The following is a 19,400-nucleotide window of genomic DNA, read 5'->3' on the forward strand; positions in this document are numbered from 1 at the left end:
GCACACCTACAATCATGATAACACATTAAATAAAAACACTTTCACTAAAAATTCCCCAAGCATCTTGTTTGAGGTGTGCCGTGGAAAACAGCCTTTAGATGGAGTGGGTGGTCCTGAAAAGGACCGTTAAGTTTGGTAGGTTAATGTCAGGTTTACTTGGAGCTGGTGTACTTGGTCACAGCCTTGGTTCCCTCAGACACGGCGTGCTTGGCCAGTTCACCGGGCAGCAGCAGGCGGACGGCGGTCTGGATCTCCCTGGAGGTGATGGTGGAGCGTTTGTTGTAGAGAGCCAGACGGGAGGCCTCACCGGCGATGCGCTCAAAGATGTCGCTCACGAAAGAGTTCATGATGCCCATGGCTTTAGAGGAAATACCAGTATCGGGGTGGACCTGCTTCAGGACCTTGTACACGTAGATGGCATAGCTCTCCCTCCTGGTCTTCCTCCTCTTCTTGCCGCTCTTAGTGGCTTTAGCCACGGCTTTCTTTGAGCCCTTCTTGGGTGCTTTGACTGAGTCAGGCATTGTCGCTGAGTAGGAATGAGTACTGTTGCTGAAAGCAGCCGACAATGAATTTGTATGCGGTTAATGCAAAGGAGACTGTGCCGTTCCTCATACGTGATTGGTTGAGAAGACTTTACAACCAACCTTTAGACATGCGGGCTCGTACAGCCCAAGCTAAAGTCTAAAGACTTTTTATCCTGTTTTTTTAATGGATATTTTTTTATTTGTGTTGAGTTTACTTGACACCAAAAGGTGTCACATCAACATACAAAAAATTAAATGACAGATGAGTCATTATTTTTACGACATAAAAAGTGATCATTTACGTGTGGGTTTTGCTGAAAGGAAATTTGCTGTTTCCTTTTTTTCCCAGGGCCAAGTCTTGACAATTTAACTCTGCTTGTTTTTAAATTGAATAAGTGTGTTATATGGAATGTAAATACAAATGACTCAAAATTCCCCATGTTCTTGATATATGTCATCCTTTTCAGATATATCAGTATTTTAGTATTTATTAATTAGAAAAAAAACAAAAACATGGAGAGATTTAGATGACAAAGTTCCATTTTAAAATGGATATTTAGTTTACTTTGTGTTAGAGATAATAAAGGGGAATATCGTTAAATGTTACAGTTTGTAAGTTGTTATTCACACATGCAGTCTTTTCAAGCACACACTGTCATCTCCTTCACAACACACATATAATGAAATAAAATCCAAATGAATAATACAATCACACTCATGTTGTAGTAGGGCTATAGACAACTTTGCAGAAGTGGTTACAGTGAATGTATCAGGATTAGAAAAGTATGATTATATCATGTATGAACTTGTTTCAGAGATTTCAGGGGCAATTTGAATTGAAGAAAAAATTGAGAGCTGGTTCTGTCTGAACAACGAAAAAAGATCCATAAATCCTGAATATTAAAAAAAAAAAGAAAAATTTCTACATTTGGGTCCATCTGTTTGCGAATGATTCTCTTTCAAACAACGCCTTTTATGTGGTTTGACGGAAATGAAGACTTCCTGATTGTTTTATTAGAAAATTGTTAATGGAAGAGTTTGTGAATGGACGAATTCACTTTAATTCATTGAGGTAGATTTTCGAAGTTTCCAGATCAAAACGGACCCTAGAATTAAGAGTGTACTGAAGATATACGAAAGGGTTTTATTTGATAGGATTTTACTTTGTAAACTGTATCAGTTATCAATTATCGACAGACCTTCAGCAAATGTTTATTGATGACACACATTAAGCTGATGTGTTGTAGTTAAGGCTAATTTTCGACAGACGATCCATTTTAAACACATGGGTTTAACCTTTAAATTATTATTATTATTATTATTATTATTATTATTATAATAAAAAAAGTAAAGAGGAATCATAGCTCTTTGGTGAAGAGTGAGGTGGCTCTTAAAAGAGCCGTTGTTGTTGTCAGTGGAGCAGTAGACAGTTCAAGCTCGCTCTCCGCGGATGCGGCGGGCCAGCTGGATGTCTTTGGGCATGATGGTGACCCTCTTGGCGTGGATGGCGCACAGGTTGGTGTCCTCAAACAGGCCGACCAGGTAAGCCTCGCTGGACTCCTGCAGAGCCATGACAGCAGAGCTCTGGAAGCGCAGGTCGGTCTTGAAGTCCTGAGCGATTTCTCTGACCAGGCGCTGGAAGGGCAGCTTGCGGATCAACAGCTCCGTGGATTTCTGGTAGCGACGGATCTCTCTCAGAGCCACGGTACCGGGCCTGTAACGGTGAGGCTTCTTCACGCCGCCGGTAGCCGGGGCGCTCTTACGGGCAGCTTTAGTGGCCAGCTGCTTCCTGGGGGCTTTGCCTCCTGTGGATTTACGAGCGGTCTGTTTGGTTCTCGCCATTGTTTCTTTCTCTTCTATGAAGAGGAGTTAAGTGTGTCGTGCAGACAGAGCAGACGCGCTGCTCTTAAACTGGAGGAGCGGCTGTGAGACGGTGACGCTGCTTCAGACCCCGGCTTCTGATTGGTGATGGGCTACTCCTGGAGCTCAGCCCCGCCTGGAGGAGCGACCCACCGCCTCAACTCCGCTGCTTATTGGAGAAAAATAAGTTCAAACTGTCCGCCAAAACCGAGAGCGGGCCGCGCCTCTACAGATCGCGGATCATTTCTCTGAGTAACTACTCTAGAAAGTATATCTAAAAATGAGTGGAAGGGGTAAAACCGGAAGATGAAAAGAGAAACTATTAGAGATTTATGTGCAGATAGTTATAAGAAGATCGATACCGATCAAGCCACTGTGGAGTCCTTCTTAAAGTCTATCTCCTCTCACGACTCCTTAAACTGTATTCCCCTCCTGGGAGAGATGAAGACAGACAACAGCTAAACACGGGGAAATGTCCCAGTCCTGACGGCCTTCCTGCCGGATTATATAAGCTGAACCTTGATGGAGTCATAAACCTCCTCACCTCTGTGTTCAACGAAGGCCTCCACAGTGGTTCAATGGGTGATTAATTTTATCATGGTATTATGTGTTTATAATATAAAAAAGGTGATGATACTGACATAAACACTTATAGACCGTGATGTGGGATAATCTCTGTATTTTAAGATAAATTATAAACCAGAAGACTCTAAAGGGTTTTATATAATAGGGCTTGATCAAAGGAAAGCCTTCTACTACATCTCCAGAGATTATCTCTGGGCTGTCATGAGAGCCTATGGTTTTCCAGAAGCTTTCATAAACCTGGTGAAAAGTCTGTATATTAAATCAATTGTGTGTATCAATGTTAACGGTGTTTAAACAGAAACGTTTCAAGTAGAGAGAGGCGCGAAGCAGGGCTGTCCCTTGAGCGCCGCCCTTTACATCTTGGCTATCAGTCCATTAATAGACAAGATGAATAATGACAGCCTTTTAACTGGCTCCAGGGTTGGACACATGCACAAGGTCACAGCCATGGCTTACGCCGATGACATCACAGTCATAAAAAACAGGAAATGGATGTTTTAACTAATCATTTAAATTTGTATGAACAGGCCTCAGGTGCCAAATTAAATCAAGATAAGACAGAAGGAGTTTGGATCGGCTCAGATGAAGACGTACAAAACATAAATATTAAAGTTAAACAAGAAATTAAAATACTTGGTCTTACCTTCTGTAACAGAGAATGTAGTGAAAGAAACTGGGAGAATAAACTGTGTGTGGTGAAAGAAGAAGTAAAGAAATGGGAGAACAAAAGTACTAATTACAAAACAAGAATTAATCTTGTTAAAACGTTCATCTTATCCAAACTCCTTTTCCTGGCCAACATTTTTCCTCCTTCTCACAAAATGATCATTCAACTAAACAAACAGTGTGTAAATATGGTATGGGGAACCACCAGAGAAGTCACTAAAAGAGCTTTGTTATTTAAATGTAAAAAACAAGGAGGTTTAGGAGCTATTGATTTGGGACTTATGTTAAATATTGCCTTTGTTAAAAATGTATCAGCTGCCATCTTAAGAAATGCTCTCTGGGTTGGTGATCGCTCCTTGTGGCAGAAGAGAAGGGGCAGATCAAGAAGTGGCCCCTTCTACAAGCTGCTGCATGGAGATTTTACATCTGATCACCAACACTTACAGATCAATTGGAGTGGTACACCCAGTAAAAATATATTTAATATAATAAATAATTATAAATGTGGGGGGTTGATAGAGTATAAAAATATAACTGATAATAATTACACTGAGGTGATAAAAATCATAAAAAATAAAAATATATCAGAGAGCATTAGAGATGTACGCTGGCTCATTTCTGTTGGCAGACTTCCTGTGAGAGCTGTGGTATCTTGGAGTTGCTATGTGATGACAAAAAAATGTCCAATGATTTATTGCCACAATGATGAAACTCAGGAACATCTTCTCATCGAGTGCTACAGATCACAGGAAGTCTGGAGCAAACTGAAAAGTATTGGGTTGTTGTTCAATGTATGTTATGTTTCCGTCATGTATGGTTGGTTGGAGGAAGAATTTCCAAACAAACAAAGAGAACTTTACCAAACCATCATCAGTGTTGCTTGTTATCATTTATGGAAAACACGATGTGTGACCACCATACATCAGACTTTTGTTGACTCCAATACTGTCATAAAACAACTCCTTGTAGACCTCCGGAGGAGGAGAACTCTAGATAAGGCTCAGCGCCTCCCCTGGCACATTCTGAACCTTTAAGGAAAACAAACTATTTTTCGGAATATCTGCACTTTATGTTTTGACCGTATGTTTTTTGTATTTATGTATTGTACTTGATTGCAAACTGTAAACAAATGTAACTTCATCTGTAACGTTTTATTTTCAATAAAAGAAGAAGAAAGAAAGCGGACTTGCATCTCTTCATGTTGAAGTCACGTTGAGCTCTGCTGCTCACTGTTTTTTGTTTGAGGAGCCTTTAAACCTCACACCATCATCGCTGTGAGCACCATCGATCATTGGCTTTTGCCACTACGCTGCTGGGCGACTGGTGCTCGAAATGGCATAATATGCCTCAGGCTCAAACATACTCTATTAAATGTAAACCGTGCATACAGCACCATTGTTAATAAGAAATAAACGTTCATATAAATTATCCTACAGTTTAATTTTTATTTTTAAGCAATCCAACTCACCGTACTTATTTAAATATAGGATAATTATTGGGATTCTTTGTTTTTATTTATATGAGATTATTTTTTAATGTTTTTTTCTTTTTATTATTATAAAGAATTCTTTGACTATGTACAGACTCAGTGAGCACAGCCTGGCCATCAAGAGAGGCCGCCACAGGCCGACCTGGCTTCCTAAAGAGGACATACTCTGCACCCACTGCACTCAACAGGAGGTGGAAACAGCTGCAAAAAAAGTAGAAAAAAAAGAAAGAAGCAGAGCTACACTCTTTAACTAACTGACATCAGAGACACATACTGATTACAAACACCTAAAAAGACTTTGACAACATGTATAATACCTCGAAAACACAGCAGCAAGGTGTGTGAGTATAATACCTCGAAAACACAGCAGCAAGGTGTGTGAGCTGTTTTGACAGAAAGAGGATGTCCAACAGCCCAAAACCTCCATGAAGAAGACGTACATTCTGTGTGTTCCTCCACTGTCCATTTGCACTTCCCATTTCTGTATAAACTAACGGTACAAACGAGACTAAACAAAGCTCCTAGAGGATTCTTTTTTCAAACAATCTACAGTAGAAAGTGGTATATTTTTTCATAGTTACATCAACCTCTTTAGCTGAAATAGTGGATTGGATTGGATAAGGTCATAAGGTGGAGAACTTCAGCTTTCATATCTCCCGTGTGCTTGTTAATATTGGACCACTTTCAGACAAGTAGGCCAAATGCAATTCTGCCTTTACGGAACATAGGAGAGGCGCTTCATTTGTGACCGTTTCAATATGTTGCACGTTTGCCAATGGTAGTTGCAGATGCTGCAAGTACAGAAAGTTAGCTCTTTATATTGAGTGCGTGGGTGGCTCTTAAAAGAGCCTTTGTGTTGTTAAGGACAGTTAATGTTTAACCTCCGAAGCCGTAAAGAGTGCGGCCCTGTCTCTTCAGAGCGTACACCACATCCATGGCGGTCACGGTCTTCCTCTTGGCGTGCTCGGTGTAGGTGACGGCATCACGGATCACATTCTCCAGAAACACCTTCAACACTCCGCGGGTCTCTTCATAAATCAGACCGGAGATACGCTTCACTCCACCACGACGAGCCAGGCGGCGGATAGCGGGCTTCGTGATTCCCTGGATGTTGTCACGGAGAACTTTACGGTGACGCTTAGCGCCTCCTTTACCGAGTCCTTTGCCACCCTTTCCTCTTCCACTCATTTTTCTCGTTCAGGAATACGATGCGAGATGACCTTTTCCTCAATGTTCACAGCTATTTAACTCATGTCTGAGGACGTAATAGAAAAGCCGAGGCATTCTTCTTCTCTGGGTTTTAATGAGGGTCGATGATTTACTCTATGGTGTATTAGCGCCACCTATTGAACAACTTCCGATCTGGCCATGAGGTATGGTCTATGACTAGATTGGAACATGGACAAGTCGAGTTGCATCAAAAACATAAATTCACACAGTATTTCTATAGTATATTTGTACTCCTATTGATCTTACTGTAAGTGCATTAAAAATACATTTGTATGTACGTTTACATACTTGTCAAAATTATACTTCAAATACTTGTGTAATTGACTACCCTGATACTTGCATTACCATTTAGTTTGACACTAAGTCAGTACACTCTCAAATAAATCAACTTTTAGTGCTCTATAAATACATGTAAATCAGTTAGCTACAATGTGTACCAAAACATATTTTAAATAATTATATAATTAACATATACTTTAGTCTACTTGTGAGAGGTCTGACTTTTTAAGCCTTTAAAATAATATTTTCATTTTTTTTTTATGTGGATAAATTAGTACTTTTCACTGAAATGCATGATTATTATGTGCCTACTTGTTATGTAATATACATTAAATTATGTCACAATAGTATTTTAATTCAATGTACTTTAAATTCTTGATTTTTTTTCCTTCCAAAAATACAACTGAAAAGTTCAATTTTCTATTATTTATATCAGCTTTAAAGAAAATTTTCTTCACCCTGAAAAAATAGTGTTAAACTGTACTACCAACAAGCGTGTAATTACATCATCTTTATTGTATATATTCAGAAAAATCCTTAAAAACACAAATAATGACATGCTTAGTATTAAAGTATAATTTTAAACAAACAGTGCAACAAAGTATATTTAAAAATACATTTGTTCTTTGTCAAAGCCATGTTATGAAACGTTTTCTACAATCATGTTAATATTTCTGGCAATATTTCAAACTATGGAGGAGGTTTTGAGCCCCCGACTCAAACCCTGTAAATATTACAGTAACTCGGTAACAATAACTGTAGATCAAAATGAAAATTGGTTGGTCAATGGGCAGTGCCTTTATACAGGTTGAGCTCATTTTTCCATCATAACTTTATTGAGGTACAATATTAATTTACTATACAGCAAGCTTTATTCTTCATGTTTTAATTTTTGTTATCTACTTGATGAATATCCTAAAATTATTTTAAAGAGATAAAACTATTTGTTGGTTGAACTCCTGTATTCCACCTGGATGTCTTTTGTGAGCGTAGGAGTATTTTATGACTGTCGCCGTCCGAGGTCCTGAACTGAAAACAACGGTGTGGGTAGCTTCTGTCTCTGTCCAGGGTGCTGCACCTGTGCTGCTGCTAAATTTAAAAAGTCAAAACATTAACTGAGACTCAGTCCTGGTCCCTTGATGTTCACTTAATTCCTGATTGATCTTTTCTCTCATGTGAAGACATTTTGGCAGATGTATTTGCTCTCTTAGTGGCAGCATCAGGTGCTACACTACAGCCGTCCTGGGAGTCAGTCTGCTGCTGCAGGGATTGGCAAGCTCAAAAAAGCAGGCCATATTTTAAGGATGGAGCCGGATCACGCAGACAAGACAAAGGAGACATTTTCTATATGACTGCGTATCTTCATCACAGTGTAACATGTTTTATAAATGTATCTTCCAGAGATTGCCATGTCCTCCCCTAAGCCCTTTACTACTGCCTTGAGCAATCTGTGGTTTGTTTTCCCAAGTGTGGTTGCTCCTGACTGTGGACGACTGTCTACAGAGCCAGTAAGCCATTAAGCTGCCAGGACTTTGGAAGTCGAACATCAGGCTCCTATGCCATTTTCTGTCAAGAGGGGGGTTTGAGCTGAGACAGTAGGGAATTCATGATCCTTCAATGATAACCAATAAAATGAGTATAGTGTAAAATAAATTTTAACCATAGCAGTTACATGAATGTAGTGAAATAGAAAAAGAACGATTTTTGCCTCTTAGATATGTCGTAATAGAAAAATAAAAGTAAAAATATGCAATCCCCTTAAAATTGTACAAACTAAGTTTTGAAATTGAACCACAGTTCTATTCCGAATGTAAATTAACTCATAATAGAATAATGGGCAGAGGTGTCTGTACTTTCTGAGAAGGCTGGGGTCCTTCAACATCTGCAATAAACTGCTGCTGATGTTTTCCAGTCTGTGGTGCCCAGTGTTCTCTTCAATTGTGTGGTGTGTTGGGGAGGAACCAGTAAGAAGAGGGACACTGCGTGGCTGGACAGACTGGTGAGGAGGGCTGGCTCTATAGTGGGCACAGAGCTGGACTCCCTGGTGACCGTTGCAGAAAGAAGGACCCTGGATAAACTGTTATCCATCCTGGACAAAGCCCACCACCCTCTGCACAGCACATTCATCAGGCAGAGGAGCGTGCTCAGCTGAAGACTGCTGTCCCAGTCCTGCTCCACGTACAGAATCAGGAACTCTTTTGTCACCCTGGCCATAAGACTGTTAAATCCTTCCGGTGATGGCAAGGGGGAAGCAAACAATGCAAAGACTGAAAAGCAAATTCACACCAGAACTCAAAGCATTGTAACACTTTAATGCCCACTTATTTATGGCTATAAATCTTAATGCACATTTGCACTGTACAGTTTTTGCATTAACCCTGCTCATCTCTTTAATGCCAACTTATACATTTTTATCAAAACCAAAGAACACATTAAAGCATAACTGGTTGTTTTGCAGTCAAGTGATTACATTCCTGTCCTGATTAGCCACCCTTACATTTTAATGCAAGGGTGGCACAGACACAGAAAGAAGCTATATAATGCAGAAAGGTCTGGCAATTCACAAAATGCGGAGCCAAGCTTGTTGAGACCAAATGACTGGCACCTTAGACTTAGACTCAACTTTATTGATCCCTTTGGGATGACTCCCTCTGGGAAATTCAGTCTCCAGCAGCTTATACAGTACAATACAATAGGAAAGAATCAGCACACAGAGGGTAAAAAATAAAGATCAAAATATATATATATATATGTATGTATATATATAAAGTACAAAATTAGATAAAGTATATAAAATATACACTAGTTAAAAATATCCATGGGATAAATAAAAAAAGCACACAATCTCTTCGCAAGAAGAGCAGAAACCTCACCAAAGAAGCAAGAAATACCACCCCTACTAAAAAGGTTTTCCATGGACACTTAAGTTTAATATGGAAAGAAAAACTTTAATTCTAAAGTTAATTATGTACAATGATCCTTGAATTAAGATGGGATTTAATTCTGTGGAAAACAGCCCTTATAAGATGGAGTGGGTGGTCCTGAAAAGGACCTTTAGGTTTGGTAGTCTAATGTCGGGTTTACTTGGAACTGGTGTACTTGGTCACAGCCTTGGTTCCCTCAGACACGGCGTGCTTGGCCAGCTCACCGGGCAGCAGCAGGCGGACGGCGGTTTGGATCTCCCTAGAGGTGATGGTGGAGCGCTTGTTGTAGAGAGCTAGACGGGAGGCCTCACCGGCGATGCGCTCAAAGATGTCGCTCACAAAGGAGTTCATGATACCCATTGCCTTTGAGGAAATACCAGTATCAGGATGAACCTGCTTCAGGACCTTGTACACGTAGATGGCATAGCTCTCCCTCCTGGTCCTCCTCCTCTTCTTGCCGCTCTTGGTGGCTTTGGAGACGGCTTTCTTTGAGCCCTTCTTGGGTGCTTTCACTGACTCAGGCATATTGCTCTTCTGAGTTACCTATACTCAGACAGATGACGCCGACGACAGCGGAACGATTAATGTATATGTTGTGATGCAAATTGGCCTGTAGCTTTACTCGCCGAGGATTGGTTGAGATGTTGCGCTCGAGGCTGAGATGTACAAGCAAGCGCAATTGCGCAACAGAACAGTGTGTCCCAAGAAGTCCCCCATGGGACACAGCAATTCTTCCCTAACCCTAACCCTTTTTATGAGACTAGTGAATAGAAATCCGGTGTGTTAGGGATTTCAAGATCTGATCTAATCTATTATGATGAGGGATCTATTTCCCGATAGAATTACATAGAGTTAATGTTTTAAATCATTTGGAGAAGACATTGACATGCAACCTTTCTATAGTATATAAGTAGTATTTTGTTTTAATTCACTTATCAGCATTTTCATAAATGTTTATAATCATGTTTTTATTTTACTGCATTTTATAATTTCCCAGACATTTAAAAATATATCGTCTTTCTAGATAAATTGGGTCTCACTATACTGATAATAATTCAACCCGCTTTATGTTTAGCCCCCTCCCCTCCTCACACTGATCACATTGAAACTGCAGGGGAAGAAATTGGATTCATGAGTTGACCAAAAAATTATTTATTTAACCAGTTTTTTAAAATCTAATGAGTCAGATGAAAGAGCTATAACAGAACTTTTTATTTTTTTATCAGAATAGGTTAATGGGGGGGGTGTTCTACATCAAACGTGTAAAACACGTTAGGGTGTGTTCTTGGAGAGAAGGGTGAGTTAAAGTACAAAGATTATCTATCTTTCTTTCTTTCTTTCTTTCTTTCTTTCTTTCTTTCTTTCTTTCTTTCTTTCGTTGTTGATGTGTGGCACTCAAAAGAGCCTTTGTGTATTTTTAAATCTGTTGTGTCTAATCTCTACTTCATGGCGGGCTCTTGGGCAGCAGGACAGCCTGGATGTTGGGCAGCACACCGCCCTGAGCGATAGTCACTCCGCCCAGCAGCTTGTTGAGTCAGTTTACCATCGTTTTAGATTTTTAAGGTAATGCCTCAAACTAAATTTAGCTAATTATTTAATAGTTAAGCAAGTGCGAAAACACTTATAAATGAAGATTTATAATAAATGGTTTTATATTTAACCCAAGAGTCTGCTGACACTGGAATATAGTCTTTGGTTGTTGTGTGTGGCTCTTAAAAGAGCCGTTGTGTGTTTTAAAGTCGGTTGTGGATTTCTACTTCTTGGCGGCCTTCTCGGTCTTCTTTGGCAGCAGGACAGCCTGGATGTTGGGCAGCACGCCGCCCTGAGCGATGGTCACTCCGCCCAGCAGCTTGTTGAGCTCCTCGTCGTTGCGGACAGCCAGCTGCAGGTGACGCGGGATGATACGGGTCTTCTTGTTGTCGCGGGCAGCGTTTCCAGCCAACTCCAGGATCTCAGCGGTCAGGTACTCCAGCACAGCCGCCAGGTAAACGGGGGCGCCGGCACCCACACGCTGTGCATAGTTTCCTTTGCGCAGCAGTCTGTGAACACGGCCGACTGGGAACTGGAGCCCTGCACGGGAAGAGCGGGTCTTTGCCTTAGCTCTGGCTTTGCCGCCGGTTTTACCCCTTCCACTCATTTTTAGATATACTTTCTAGAGTAGGTACTCAGTGAAAATGACAATCTCGTAATTTCAGACCCTCCTTTATAAGTCCGCAAAGCGCAAAGCGCGAGACTTCCTGGACCAATCAGAAAAGAGGCTTCCAGCAGAGCAACAGAGGCGCGGCCCGCTCTCGGTTTTGGCGGACAGTTTGAACGTATTTTTCTCCAATAAGCAGCGGAGTTGAGGCGGTGGGTCGCTCCCCCAGGCGGGGCTGAGCGCCAGGAGTAGCCCGTCACCAATCAGAAGCCGGGGTCTGAAGCAGCGTCACCGTCTCACAGCCGGTCCTCCAGTTTAAGAGCGCGCGTCTTCTATGCATGACACACTTAATTCCTCTTCAGAAAAGGAAAAGAAACAATGGCGAGAACCAAGCAGACCGCTCGTAAATCCACCGGAGGCAAAGCGCCCAGGAAGCAGCTGGCCACTAAAGCTGCCCGTAAGAGCGCCCCGGCAACCGGCGGCGTGAAGAAGCCTCATCGTTACAGGCCCGGTACCGTGGCTCTGAGAGAGATCCGTCGCTACCAGAAATCCACCGAGCTGCTGATCCGCAAGCTGCCCTTCCAGCGCCTGGTCAGAGAGATCGCTCAGGACTTCAAGACCGATCTGCGCTTCCAGAGCTCTGCTGTCATGGCTCTTCAGGAGTCCAGCGAGGCTTACCTGGTCGGCCTGTTTGAGGACACCAATCTGTGCGCAATCCACGCCAAGAGGGTCACCATCATGCCCAAAGACATCCAGCTGGCCCGCCGCATCCGCGGAGAGCGAGCTTAAACTGTCTGCTGCTCCACTGACGACGACGACAACAACAACGGCTCTTTTAAGAGCCACCTAACTCTTTATCAAAGAGCTTTAATTTCGCTTCTCTTTTTTTTATAACATAAATAAAAATAATTTGAAGGTTAAACCCATGTGTTTAAAATGGATGGTCTGTCGAAAAAACACATCAGCTTGATGTGTGTCATCAATAAACATTTGCTGAAGGTCTGTCGATAATCGATACAGTTTACAAAACCCTTCCGTATATCTTCAGTGCACTTAATTCTAGGGTCCGTTTTGATCTGTAGACTTGGAAAATCTACCCCAATGGAATAAAATGATTCTTCGTCCATTCACATTTCCTTTACCAAACCAACTTTATTGTGCAACCTTCGTTATTAATTTAAACAAAGCGATTTTAAAGCCTCATCCCGGCTTGTAATTCAGCTCAAAGCTTGTTTCAATAGCACATTAAGTGCAAATGGTCTGTTTCAACTAGGTGTGTTACAGGACTGATTTACAGTCAAGTTATTTTTAAAGGGTTACATGTTGACGGTGCAGAATAGCGAATTCAGGAATGTGCATTTCAGTTTAGGTGTGTGGCTCTTAAAAGAGCCGTTGTGTGTTTTTAAGTCGGTTGTGGATCTCTACTTCTTGGCGGCCTTCTCGGTCTTCTTGGGCAGCAGGACAGCCTGGATGTTGGGCAGCACGCCGCCCTGAGCGATAGTCACTCCGCCCAGCAGCTTGTTGAGCTCCTCGTCGTTGCGGACAGCCAGCTGCAGGTGACGCGGGATGATACGGGTCTTCTTATTGTCGCGGGCAGCGTTTCCAGCCAACTCCAGGATTTCAGCGGTCAGGTACTCCAGCACAGCCGCCAGGTAGACGGGGGCGCCGGCACCAACGCGCTGGGCATAGTTTCCCTTCCTCAGCAGTCTGTGAACACGACCAACCGGGAACTGAAGTCCAGCCCGGGAAGAACGGCTCTTTGCCTTTGCTCTGGCTTTTCCGGCTCCTTTGCCACGTCCAGACATCTTCTTCGCAGTTTGTGAAAGAACTAGGTAAAACTGATGAGGGGAAGTGAAATACGTGTTTATAAAGCAACCCCGCAGCTCGTTCATTGGGCCGATTTGAACGACCAATCAGAAAGCAACTCCTCATATGCGGACGTAAGAGAGGCCAGGGTGGAGAGCACAGTGGCGCGAAATGAAAATCTTGACTGATTGGGGGGGGGTGGGATTCGGGTGTTGCAGCAGCACAAAGACAAAAAAATAAAAATAAAATACAGTACATATAATATGAAAATAAGAATAGATAAAACAAATGATGATAATGTAGGCGGTATATACAGCTGGATGTTATACAAGTGACAAAGTGGCAGGTATGAGATAAAGTGACTTGGTGTGGTCAATTGCAGCAACATTTTAGCAGTATGAGATAATACAGTATGATATGAGGTATAAAGTATGACATGTATTATTATTATTATAATATAAGGTACAATATAAAAGTGACAATACATACAGTGTGTGTGTGTGTGTGTGTGTGTGTGTGTGTGTGTGTGTGTGTGTGTGTGTGTGTGTTACATACTGTATGACGTAGGCCTATACTTAAATATATTGTAGTTGTAATAATAATAATAATAATAATAATAACTATTACTATAGCACCTTTCAAACAAAGATGCAGCCCAAAGTGCTTAACAAAATAAGATCAGAATCACACAATATAAATTAAAAACAAAAATATGAATACATGATAAAAGAATAGCAATAGAAAGCAAACAAAACAACAAAATCAGCTCGATAAAAACAAGCATTAAAAAGATATTTCTTTATTTTTTTATTAAAAAGTCCAAGGGAGTTTATAAGATAAGGTACAACCTTATAAATGCCGAAGGAAATTATAGTGCAGTGTCCAGATAGCTCCAAAAATACAGTACAAAGAGAAATACAAAAAAGAGAAAAACAACTAAAATATAAGTGAAAATATTAAATATAAAGTGTACGTGTTAATGGAAAAGAGACTGTGTCTGATAGAAAAAGTAATATTTCAATAGTTATTAACAGAAGTAGACAGGAAGTAATGGTGGCAGTTAAATTGACAGTAGTATTGACAGTTATTACATTAGAACCTCTATTGCACAAGATAATGAATTTAAAGATGTAATTGTACACAATAATGAAGAAAAGATTATATTGTTCCTGATACTGCACATGGTACTAATAATTAAGTACATAAGTAAAGCTTTATTTATAGAGCACTTTTTAAAACACCAGGTTACAAAGTGCTGAATAAACACAAGAATAAAAACATATAATTATAAGGCAAAAGTGACAAAGTCAAACAAGTGGAAGTATTGCAAATGATTATGCATTCTATAGGTATCAAGATGAATACAAATATAAATGTGGCCAGTAAAGTATTATTATACATACTGAACATAATATAACCTGATATTGAAGGTGTTATTGCATATCATATCAGAAGTTGCACATGATGATAAAAAGTCCCTTTAATGCTTAATTTGTCCTCGTGCTGAATGGGGAGGAGTTATACAGTCCTATGGCCACAGGTAGAAAGACTTCCTGTGGCGCTTCTCTGTGCTCCTCTGTGCTTTCAGTCTACCACTGAAGGTGCTCTGGTAGGACTGCTGGACGGAGGGTGGGCTGAGGCCACATCATCTAACCGGTTTATCTTATTGGCCTCATGTTGATCACCTTTAATCAAGTGCCTGTCAATCATTTGCTGTACTAACATCCAGTGGGGAAGGTCTTCTAAATTTTAGGGCCATAAAAACTAAAAGCTACATCACCAAAACTCTTGTGGGGCACTCTAGGAACTCTAGGAAGAAAGGCTATGGAAGTTCTGAGAATACGATCTGGGATATAAAAAGAGAGGCAATCAGTGATATATGTAGGTGCTAAATTATGTAAGGCCTTGTAGATGTGTAAGGACTCTAAAATCAATTCATATTAATAATAAAGCATGTATAAGCTTTTCAACATCTATCTTATTTAGGCAGTATTCGTAAGATTAAAAAATTTGGTTTTTGCAACCTTGTTAAAATGGCTAGTAAAATTAAGATCACTGTCACTGAGAGGCCCTGAAAAAAACATTCTAGTCTCTGCCACTCTGTTTTTTTGGACCGACAAGGAGAATTTCAGCTTTCTGGTCGTTTATTCTTAAAAAGTTTTTACTCATCCAAAGGTTAATATCGTTGCGTGAGAATTTAAAGCACTGTGGTCAGTAGGGACAGAGATGTATAGTTGTGTAATATCAGCGTAACAATGATATTTTACATTTTGATGACTTATTATTTTACCCAGAGGGAGCATGTAAAGAGAAAAAAGAATAGGACCTACAATACTTCCTTGAGGACCACCATAATCAATGTCAAATGTTGCTGACACACAGTCACATAGACTAACAAGGAATTTTCTTTCTGACCAGTTTGAATAAAACCAGTCAAGCACAGTGCCCAAGAGGCCCTCTCTTTTCCCAAGTCGATCAATTCATATGGTATGATCAATTGTATCGAATGCAGTGCTCAAATCAAACAAAAGGAGGGACAGACACATTATCTGAATCAGTAGAACTTCTCATGTCATTTACCACCATTAACAAAAAAGCTTCTGTGCTTTGCTGATAGCCGGACCGGAATTTATATAGAATGTTATTAGTACTAAGCTGATGAAGTAATTGATGAAAAAAAAAAAAACCTTCAAAAGAAGTTTACCAAGAAAAGGAAGATTTGAGATAGGCCTGTATTTAGCAAGGTCGCTAGTATCAAGATCAGGCTTCTTGAGCAGTGGTCTTAAAGCTGTTTTAAGAGCAGAGGGGAAAGTATCAGACAGCAGAGACATATTGATCATTGTTGTGGTTTCTGAGGCGCTGGAAGCTGGATTTTTTTTAAAAATGGTAGGAACAGGGTCCAGGGCACATGTGGATGTAGACTTCATTTTGTTCATAGTGACACCAATGACAAGTCAAAAAGACAGATGACTGGACGTAAAATTGATGGACGCTGTATTTTTACGTTCCAGGATTTAAACTTCACTGTCTTTAGATCCCAAGGACAACAATTAAACTGACAAGCAAACGCGGACAAAATGGACAAAATCCAACGAATAAAATTATCATGATGATATTTTTTCAATGTGCTGAAAACATATTGCACACATTGGTGTTCCTCTGGGGTCAATTTGACCCCAAGCTGTTTTAACTGTGTAGAACTTGTCTGTGTGTGTGTGTGTGTGTGTGTGTGTGTGTGTGTGTGTGTGTGTGTGTGTGTGTGTGTGTGTGTGACCTAACATCCCCACACCTGCAGGTGCAGAGTTGATACTTTTGAGTTGATACATAACAGGGGGGTGGGGAAAACAACTATTCCCACCAGAACTTTGATACTTCTTGTGATGTGGGCATGTGGGAAACAACTTGACTTGTGAACTGCTGCCAAAATGAGGAAGCCAATGTAGGCTTGCCAGTTGATCACATCCAAGTCTTTCCAACTACACATGCCTCCCCTCTAAAATGATCATCTCAAGTACAATATTTTCAATTGATGGTTATATGAAGAGCTTGAATAATGACTTTATGTCTTCAACATGGCTGACTGGGGCTGAGACTTTATAGTGACTAACCACAAACAGTTTACAAAAAAAGGAGATAAAAATAAGTACATAAATATATTTATGAGAGGATTCTGTGAGAGTCATGAATGTGCACCCCAAATTAGAAAATATTTGGATGAAAGATTTTCGAGATACACTAACTCTAAAACTGAAAGTTTGACCTGATGGTGGCGCTACAGGAAAGGTCATATCATCACCAAAACCAATAGGGTTCATACTCTTGTGTTCATTAATGTTGTCAGTAAATTTGAGAAGATTTGTATGAAAACTTTTCAAGATACATTAATTCTAATTCAAATGTTTGGCCTGATGGTGGTGCTAGAGAACAGGTCAACTCACCGATAGGTTTCATTATCAAGGGGTTATTTATGTATTCAACAAATAAAAAAAGTGCCTGACACAAAGACAATTTTACGTAAATCATTTTCTGGAGGCAAATATCCCTGGGGTCAGATTGACCCCAAGGTTAAATGTGTTAGTAATATTTGAGGATAACAGGAGGGTTAAGAGATTTGAGAAGCAGCATATAGTGACTCAACATGCAGATATCTAATTAAAGACTGATGCCACAGAGGTGTCAGAGATGTCACAAAGATAAAGCCGTATAAACGTGCTGTGTTCGTTACAGTGAATACCACTTTCACACTGTAAGTAAGAAGACGCATCATCATAGCAAATACAACAAGGATTATTTTGATGGCTTCTTCGGGCTTATATGTGAACATGCCAAAGGAGATATATGGCTGTTACTTTTATGGAGATGTCACAAATTTCAACAATCAAAAAAGACATCCAGGTAAGAATCTACATAAAGTACATCATTTAAAAAATTATATAATATTCATTCATATCCATACAGGTAACACTTTACAATACTGGTGCGCTCATATGTATTTATTAATGCCTAATTAATGTATGACTCATGAGGAACTAAGGCATACATTAATGATTACCACATCAGCAACTAATAAAGAGTCATTATGATTCACATATTGAGTAATACATGAATTACTATTAATCACGTCCGTATTTATTGATTAATTCCCTGTTAATATCTAGTATTAATACTGTATATTCATGTTTTATTTGCCAAAATGGGCTGATGTTAGTAAAGTCATAATTATATCTTTGTGAATCATTAACTAATGATTCATTTATGCTGGTTATGATTTCACTTTGGGACAATAGTAGCAACACAAATAAAGTAACTACAGCCAGCAATTCACAGTAAATCTGATTAAGAAGCCTGCATACCAGTCATGATCTTAAAATAACATAACATTAATCCTTAATCATCAATAAAATAACATTTATCAGTGACTCTTTTGAAACAAGTTATTTATTTTGTTTATTTTTTGCTCGCAGGGAGGAACCAGTACAAGCTCGTTGCTGTGAGTTTTGGACTCCTGTGTGTCGTACAAGCTGTTCTTAACATCTCACTGCGTCTGGCCCTCTGTGAGTTCACCTCTGTCTCTACTTTCACCGTTTTTGTATAAAGACAAGAATGTGGAAAACGTAGAATTCACACTCTCATTCTTAATGTTTTACCTGTTCCAGGACATTTAACCACAATATTCATTTACAACACTCCACCTGTTTTGGTGCTTGAGAGAAGTTAAACAACCACAGAAAAAGAAAAGTTGAGTTTGTGGATGTATGTATCTTTAAGGATTACAAAGCGTAACAGCAGTTTAGCTTGAAATTTAGAGCAGAAGTGCGTTGAAGTTTGTGATTCAGATTTACGCCCTGAAAGAAAACTTAAGCACAAGTTTAAAAACGTGTTTTGATTGATGGTCAGAGAAAAGTTAATTTACAGAAATTAAACTTTGCATATATCAGGTCCAGTAGAGATATGTTACAGTTTGACAAATACTAAATTTAAATCCACTACATGTCTACATGTTGCAATGAGGTTGCTCAGTCTGGCAACCTGAGTTAACCTCACTGTATAACTCATATGTTGTGTCCGAAACCGCATACTAATGTACTGCCTACTACATACTCAAACAGCATTATCTGCATACTGCCTACTAACCTGACTATTAGGATGCCATTGGCATCGTACTCAGAGCCGTCTTCTCCGTATCACGTGACTTAATCGTTTACGTATGTCCGGTCTGATCTCCGGTCCATCTTCGCCATAGTAGAAGCTGAATAGCCGCAATGCATTTTGGGGAGGTTGAGTACAACCAGTGAGCTCCCTTGTCATACTCAAACATCCGGGCCGATCTAGTATACATCCGGGCATTTCTCGCATACACAAAATTGCATACTATGACCTGACAGCTCCCTAAAAGTGAA

General features: G+C 40.1%; 6 protein-coding genes across 6 annotated transcripts; 1 reads left to right on the plus strand and 5 right to left on the minus strand.

Moving 5' to 3' along the window:
• Positions 1-152: 152 nt before the first annotated feature.
• Positions 153-524, minus strand: LOC138595313 (histone H2B 3-like). Its single transcript, XM_069666682.1, has one exon. It carries the CDS (start codon positions 519-521, stop codon positions 153-155), a length of 369 nt encoding a protein of 122 aa, XP_069522783.1. The 5' UTR covers positions 522-524.
• Positions 525-1,955: 1,431 nt separating this feature from the next.
• On the minus strand, positions 1,956-2,366 carry LOC138595311 (histone H3). The gene has a single exon (XM_069666680.1). The coding sequence runs from the start codon at positions 2,364-2,366 to the stop codon at positions 1,956-1,958; it is 411 nt and encodes a 136-aa protein (XP_069522781.1).
• A 3,634-nt stretch (positions 2,367-6,000) lies between these two features.
• LOC138594423 (histone H4) lies at positions 6,001-6,312 on the minus strand. Its single transcript, XM_069665494.1, has one exon. The coding sequence runs from the start codon at positions 6,310-6,312 to the stop codon at positions 6,001-6,003; it is 312 nt and encodes a 103-aa protein (XP_069521595.1).
• Positions 6,313-9,713: 3,401 nt separating this feature from the next.
• Positions 9,714-10,082, minus strand: LOC138595312 (histone H2B 1/2-like). The gene has a single exon (XM_069666681.1). The coding sequence runs from the start codon at positions 10,080-10,082 to the stop codon at positions 9,714-9,716; it is 369 nt and encodes a 122-aa protein (XP_069522782.1).
• A 1,228-nt stretch (positions 10,083-11,310) lies between these two features.
• On the minus strand, positions 11,311-13,499 carry LOC138595309 (uncharacterized). Its single transcript, XM_069666677.1, has 3 exons — positions 13,120-13,499; positions 12,040-12,050; positions 11,311-11,705 (listed from the first exon to the last, which is right to left on the minus strand). The coding sequence occupies exons 1-3, from the start codon at positions 13,497-13,499 to the stop codon at positions 11,311-11,313; spliced, it is 786 nt and encodes a 261-aa protein (XP_069522778.1).
• Positions 12,073-12,483, plus strand: LOC138595310 (histone H3). Its single transcript, XM_069666679.1, has one exon. The coding sequence runs from the start codon at positions 12,073-12,075 to the stop codon at positions 12,481-12,483; it is 411 nt and encodes a 136-aa protein (XP_069522780.1).
• Positions 13,500-19,400: the final 5,901 nt, after the last annotated feature.

This window comes from Semicossyphus pulcher, unplaced genomic scaffold, assembly GCF_022749685.1.
Source record: "Semicossyphus pulcher isolate SPU_LCO1_2020_fin unplaced genomic scaffold, fSemPul1.0.p SCAF_17, whole genome shotgun sequence".
Classification (NCBI taxonomy): domain Eukaryota; kingdom Metazoa; phylum Chordata; class Actinopteri; order Labriformes; family Labridae; genus Semicossyphus; species Semicossyphus pulcher.